The sequence below is a fragment of the Macrobrachium nipponense genome, chromosome 6 (assembly GCF_015104395.2).
Source record: "Macrobrachium nipponense isolate FS-2020 chromosome 6, ASM1510439v2, whole genome shotgun sequence".
In the NCBI taxonomy this organism is placed as follows: Eukaryota; Metazoa; Arthropoda; class Malacostraca; order Decapoda; family Palaemonidae; genus Macrobrachium; species Macrobrachium nipponense.
The window spans coordinates 66,522,794-66,530,293 of record NC_061108.1 but is presented as its reverse complement, the minus strand read 5'-3'; the positions used below and the strand labels follow the sequence as shown (position 1 = coordinate 66,530,293).

The 7,500-nt window shown below is 33.8% G+C and overlaps 1 protein-coding gene across 2 annotated transcripts in view; it reads left to right on the top strand.

The window, feature by feature from the left end:
* The window catches only part of LOC135216382 (calumenin-A-like), a 265,917-nt gene that overhangs the window by 189,894 nt on the left and 68,523 nt on the right, over window positions 1-7,500 (top strand). For both annotated transcript variants that reach the window (XM_064251653.1, XM_064251652.1), the window contains exons 4-5: window positions 852-1,045; window positions 5,885-6,127. In XM_064251653.1, coding sequence (XP_064107723.1) covers window positions 852-1,045; window positions 5,885-6,127 — 437 coding nt within the window. The remainder of the gene's footprint in view (window positions 1-851; window positions 1,046-5,884; window positions 6,128-7,500) is intronic.

Genomic DNA, 7,500 nt, shown 5'->3' with positions numbered 1-7,500 from the left:
TGCACTGTTTATCCATCTGAGTGAAAAATCTCATTGTATTAATTGGGGTGATACCTCGGTAATTGCTAGATCTAATGATTATGTTTCAAGAAATTTACTGGAATCGGCAATTATACAAATCACTAATAAAAACAACCTAAATCTTAGTCTGGGAATGTACCATTTGGACCCATATATTTGTAAGATGTTTATGAAGGACCTTAAAATAAATGAACAACTAATAAATTAGTCCCACATGTATATATTCTGTATCTCTCTCTCTCTCTCTCTCTCTCTCTCTCTCTCTCTCTCTCTCTCTCTCTCTCTCTCTCTCTCTCTCTCTCTCTCTCTCTCTCAGTAAAACTTGTTTGATAATTGAAAATTTCAGTGTTTAAATGTGACATATTGAAATATAAATATGGTTATGTACCCAAAGCACCATAATCTCAAGTGGATGTTGATTGAGATACCATTAGTTTTCCTTACTTTCCCTCGTTTTTATTTTTCACACCACTAATAGATTTTTCTTTCCGGTGTTAAATTGCCTTGTTACCCAAGCTGTTGCCACAATATAATTTTTGTAGTTTATGAATCAGTAGAATGTGAGTAAGTGTTAAAAATAAAGAATAAAAGAATTTTTTGGCCTGTTTTTTTTTCCATAAAATTTTGTTCTGAAAAAAATAAGCTTGTTTTTTTCAGGCTTGCAACCCTAATTATGATTTTGTTTGTGTTTCTCATATTTTCTTTGATTATTAGAATATTTTTAGGAATGATTGGTGATGGATAGATGTCAGTCTGGTAAGTTGTCTTAATTTGCCATGGCAATGTAATTTCTGATAATTAAACACCTTCCTTTTCCTTGTATGTTACAGTAAAATTGTTGACAAGATTGATGTGGACCATGATAATCTCGTCACTGAAAAAGAACTACAGAATTGGATTGAATTTACCCAGAAACGATACATAACTGATGATGTGAGAAGACAGTGGAATTCCAATAATCCAGAGAATAAAGAGAAATTAGATTGGCATGATTATAAATCAATGGTGTATGGATTTATGGAACGTAAGTGGCTGCATGTGTTTTGCTATCAACTTGTTTATTTGATTAATGTAGATATTTTTATATATGTATCCAGTTTTTTTTAATTGTGTTAAGTTTCAAAATTTCATTCATGCATGTAGTACTGTATTTTGTTATATGCACTGTAGTGTCACAGTAACACGGTTGTCAGACGAGATGCATCATAGTTCAGTAGCATTCTTTTCAGTATTTCTCTTGGAATATCAAGATATATGAACGTTCATTGCAAATTTTCCTCATTGTGTTCATTGCAAGTTTTCCTCATTGTGTTCATTGCAAGTTTTCCTCATTGTGTTCATTGTAAGTTTTCCTCATTGTGTGCATAAATAGTATGTATTAGAATCACCAAAAAGAAAATAAAAGATCGCTTTGGGAACCAAGCAAGGAAAATGTTACATTTGATTGTTATACTAAAGTGGTTGTTAGTATGATGAAAGGACCAAGGTAAATAGAAGTGTAGTTATTTAGATACCAGCTTATGTCTATGTGTTGCTAAATGACAGTACATATTGGAAAACAGAAAAGATGTATATTAGCACACAAGAAGGAGAAAGAAGGAGTGCTGTTAATGTTCAGTGAGAATTGTAGACAAAAGTAGGGCTGGATCAAAATAAATGTGATTGGTTGTTTTAGGCAATTCAAATGGATAATTTGGATCATTGGGAATAATATTTATTAGAGTCTGTATATACAGTGGAATCTCTGTTTTCATACAATTCTGTTTTCGTAGACTATTTTAGACAAAATTTTGTCTCTTGTTTTGTACACTTGGAAATGCTCCTCCCAAGGCCCATCGCGTGTTCTATTGTAGCCATTCTGCTTTTGTGTTTGGTATTTTTATACTTTTTTGTGCTTTTTTTATTCGAGTGCAACAGCTAAATAAGCCATCATGGAGCCAAAGAAAGTTCCAAGGGCCAGAAACACTACAGAATTTCAGAAAGAACTCGTAGCAAAGTGTTGAAGGGTGTTGCATGCTGATCACAGTAAGAAAATGCCTACAAGTGCTGTTGTTAGTGAATTTAAGGCCAGCAGAAGCTGGTTTGAAAATTTCAGAAAGTGAACAGGCGTACATAATTTGCCTACTTCAGTGATAAGGACATATTTGCAAAGTGATGTAAAAGATTTGGTGAATTATCATCCCTCCAAAGATGATGTAATCCGTGTCTCCAGCATCTTTAATAACAATACCGTGTTCCACTTTAGGCAAATTTTAAAGAGATGACAGAAACAAATGTCTGGACAGTTTTGTTGTACGACATGGATCCAGTGATTCTCAAGCTAGTCCTAGTGCCAGTAGAAACTGAAGAGGGGAAGTAACCTTAGATAGTGCTAGTAAAAAACGAAGTGAAAAAGTAACCCAGATAGGTCCTTGATACCTGAAATCCTTCTGGAGGGGGATTCCCCTTCCAAACAATAACCTCTCCTCCTCCTCCCCTTCTTTCATCTTCCATACGCTAACAAATTTCCCATAAAGGTAAGTGTGATGTTACATGTTCATTATTCATTTCATGATTCATTTATATTTATTCCTCATTGTTTTCTGTATGTAAAACTGTGTTTATTACCTATAAAATGTATTTTTTAAGTGCGAGGTTAGGTTCCAGACCCCGTCGCATAAAGGGAATTTTTGTGTCAGTTTGCCACGTTCTCTAAAATGCTAATAAATGCTTACTTCTAGAGTTTGACACTAAATATGACCCTAGGAGCATGACTAGGGTCATATTTAGTGTCAAACTCTAAGCTAACTTTTAAATGATATTAACCCTCTTACGCCGACTGGACGTATTTTACGTCGACATTTTTTGTCTATCTTGTGCCAACTGGACGTATTTTACATCGACTTACAAAAGTTTTTTTTAAAATTCGCGGAAAAATACTTATAGGCCTACCAGCCTAAAACTATTGAATCACGCGCCTTGGGGGATGCTGGGAGTTCATGGATCAAGGTGTTGTTTTGTTTACAATCGTTACGCAGGCGCGCAAGCGCGAATTTCTTTCTTGCCGCACTAAAAAGTATCTGTGATACATCTCGGAAATTATTTCGTCACTTTGACATAATTTTTGTACCATTGTAAATTAGCCGTTACATGAAGTATTATATATGAAAATGTGCGCATTTGTATGTAGAATACAACAATAAAATACTCATGATTGTAGCTTTTATCAGTTTTGAGATATTTTCATATAAATAACGATAATTGCCAAAATTTCAACCTTCAGTCAACTTTGACTCTACCGAAATGGTCGAAAAACGCAATTGTAAGCTAAAACTCTTATATTTTAGTAATATTCAATCATTTACCTTAATTTTGCAACTAATTGGAAGTCTCTAGCACAATATTTCGATTTATGGTGAATTTATGAATTAACTTTTTCCTTACGTCCGCGCGGTAACTCTTCCGAAAAAAATCGTACATGCGATTGTGGTAATGTTTGCCCCATTTTAAAATTAGCCGTTATATAAAGTTTTATATATGGAAATATGCGCAATTTCATGCACAATACAACTAAAAACAACCCATGGTTGTAGCTTTTATCAGTTTTGAGATATTTTCATATAAATAACGATAATTGCCAAAATTTCAACCTTCGGTCAACTTTGACTCTACCGAAATGGTCGAAAAACGCAATTGTAAGCTAAAACGCTTATATTCTAGTAATATTCAAGCATTTACCTTCATTTTGCAACAAATTGGAAGTCTCTAGCACAAAATTTTCTTTACGTCCGCGCGGTAACTCTTCCGAAAAAATCATACGTGCGATTGTGGTAATGTTTGCACCATTTTAAATTAGCCGTTACATAAAGTTTTATATATGAAAATGTGCGCAATTTCATGTAGAATACAACAAAAAATAATTGAAGGTTGTAGCTTTTCTCATTTTTGAAATATTTGTATATAAATCATGATAAATAGAAAAAAAACCACGTTCGGTCAACTTTGACTACCGAAATGGTCGAAAAACGCAATTGTAAGCTAAAACTCTTACAGTCTAGTAATATTCAGTCATTTATCTTCATCTTGAAACAAATTCGAAGTCTCTAGCAAAATATTTAGATTTATGGTGAATTTAAAAAAAAATCTTTCCTTCCCTCCGCGCGCGGATTCTCCGCCACAAATCTCCGAAATGTGTACGTACCATTCTCGGAATATTTGCTCCGTTTCATATTAGGCATTTCATAGAGTTTTATATATGAAAATATGTGCAATTTCATGTAGAATAAAACGAAAAATATTTGAAGGTTGTAGCTTTTCTTATTTCCGAAATAATTGCATATAAAAAATATATATATAAAAGAATTCGACATTCGGTCAACTTTAACTCCTCAGATATGGTCGAAAACTGCAATTGTAAGCTAATACTCTTACATTATAGTAATATTCAATCATTTGTCTTCATTTTGAAAGAAATTGAAAGTCTCTAGGACAATATTTAGATTTATGGTGAATTTTTGAAAAAAATATTTGTTTACGTCTGCGCGTTACGAATCTATGCATTATTTTGTGATAATATTTTCTCTGTGTTGCTTTTATCATTTTACAATGTGTTATATACCAAAATGATCGCAATTTAGTGTACATTACAACGAAAAAAAAGTAACTTGTTACCTTTAACCGTTTTGTGCACAGCGCGATTTAAATACAATTATTTATGAAATTTCGTTTTTCCGCTATCATATATCGCATTATTTATATATGATAATGATAATATTTTTCATTTCTGATGGTTGCATACTAAACTTCAGCCAATGACAAAAAAAGGAGCCAAAAATGAACTCTTAATCTTGAAAACTAAGCGCGCTGTGATTTTTTGAAAAAAATATTTTTTTTCCGCTTCCGCGCTCACTCTGAAACACCTCCGGCACACGGGAGACAATTTTTTTTTTACCGCTTCGGCGTAAGAGGGTTAATAAAGAAAAGACTAATTTAAAAAATGTTATCTTATTCTGATTTTCATTAGTTTTTTGTCGTTTTTTTTTATTGTGTAGATGGAAAAGTAAGTAAATGTACCTATTTAATGTGTGCAAGTCGTCAATGTGGAAGCATACGCCTTTTTTGCATATATATTTTTAAAATTTCGTTGTCATTCATCATTTAGTCCCAGTGCTTGGCAATGGCTTAGACCTGGTACACTATTTCATTTAAATCCTTCGGGCATGCCCTATGAGAGCCGTTAATCAGCTCAGTGGTCTGGTTAAACTATTTTGATAGTAATGATATGTATCCAGCTTCTGTAACTGCCTTGCTCCAGTTTTTGGCTCTAATTAAGAGTAAATTTTGACAATTGTTAAACTGCTTTATAATCTGTATGCAGCTCTAAATTTTCAGTCAAATTTGTGTATGTGGCTGGGCTGTTCTACATAGGGGTTACATTTTCCAGTTTGCCATGTTCAAAACATTATAAGGTGTCATCATGCTTCACAATACAACAGATATTAAATAGAAGTGGATTTTAGAAGCAACTGAATGGTCAGCCCTTCCTGTCATTCACTTTAGAATGTTTGGGTCTCAGTCTTTCTTTGTATTTCCTAAAACAATAAAACCTTCAATTCAGACATTAAAGGCACGTCTTAAATCATGTAGAAAATGTAGTCAATTGCCTCATTTTCTTTTATGAAACCGCTGACTTTAAGTGGTCCGCTGATTTTGTTCAAAAAGTCTGTGTGGAAGGGATAATAGGAATGTTTTAATTATTTGGCACTGTACACTCATGCTTTTGTAATGTTACCTTCATTTTGGAATTCTAGTTTAGTGTCCTAGAATACTTAATTCTTTATAAATGAATGCTCAGTGTCATAAATAACAGATTTTTTTTATTCAGATATGGATCCCACTGAGCTTGACGATGAGGAGGAAGGCATGACATATGCAGAAATGCTTAAGAGAGATCAGAGGCGATGGGGAGTGGCAGATGAAGATGATGATGGTGCTCTTACTTTTGAAGAATTCACAAATTTCTTGCATCCAGAAGAAGCAGAACATATGAGGGCTATAGTTGTTACTGAAACTATTGAGGATATCGATAAGGATAAAGATGGAAAGATTTCTTTAGATGAATATATTGGTATGTATGTTATGCTTCATATTATTGTTATTGATATTGCCACAAGCAAATTCGTTTTAGAAACATTTTAAACATTCTGGGTACTTGTAAAGTATTATTCTTTCACCTGGTGTAATGAATTAATTTCTTATCTTGAAAAACCCCAGAATTAGTTGACGCAAGTAACCTCAGGTTAGTCTGTCTTTGATTTTGTAATTTTTAATGTATTAATAAAATTATACATATAAAAATGGAAGCAATGAGCAATATTTGAACATACTGGAGAAATTGATTATATACGTACAGACATTTCTTCCCTTTAATTGCACTAAGAGATCTGAAGTGGTTGCAGAAAGGAGGCAAAATATGGAGGAGGGGAATGTATTATGCCTTGCCCCTGGTATGCTACCCTAACCTTCCATATTAATGAACCTGCCCTATGCTAACAAACTAAGTCAACAAAACACCTAAAATCCTCAAGCAACGACTAAATAATGGACCCTCTATTTGTGTGAGGGTTGGGTTCTTGAACAACTTGCATGTGTTGAAAATTTACAGTTTTTGGAAAAATCCTTTAGAATCCATAATAAGCAACACCTAGAGTGAATATGGTGCTCTGTGTAACTTTTATATTTAGACAAGCATGTTACAGTAAACCCCTGCTATTTGTGGACTCGCGATTCGCGGATTTTTCTATATACCGTATATACCCATTATTCGTGGAAAATTTGCCTATTCACATTTTTTTTCACTGAGTAATATTCACATATTACTGTATTTTCATGACTAAATGCAATGTTTGTAGTAAAACTATTAAAGTACTCGGGTATAAGCATTTTCAGAGTTTTTAGTGTTTTTTAACCATGAAAATAGGCAGTTCTAAGCATTTTTAGAAGGGATTAAGTATTCACGGATTTCAGCTATTCGCAGTGGGGAGGGGGCGTCCGCTACCCATCCCCCGCGAGTACGGGGAATTCAGTGTGGGCATCTATAGACAAGTGATATTTACCTGTTATACTTAGGTAAGCCTACACTGTTCAGAATAGTGGGTGATAGGTAGTAATTAGCTCGCATAACAGTTGTTTCATCCAAGCTTATGTCAAAATGATAAATTCTTCAATGCATCACCTACCTTTTATCAAATTATTGATATAATGGAAGTTCCTTCTAAAAATGCTTATATGTAACTGCCTATTTTAACCCAATCAGCATCGAGGAATGTTGGTACACTACTGTGTGATCGGCTCCTTCCAACCAATAGCTGTCGTTGTAGAGAGAGAGAGAGAGAGAGAGAGAGAGAGAGAGAGAGAGAGAGAGAGAGAGAGAGAGAGAGAACCAAATACTGTATATCTTAAACTAAAACACTTAACTGCTAATTTTAATAGTTTATACAA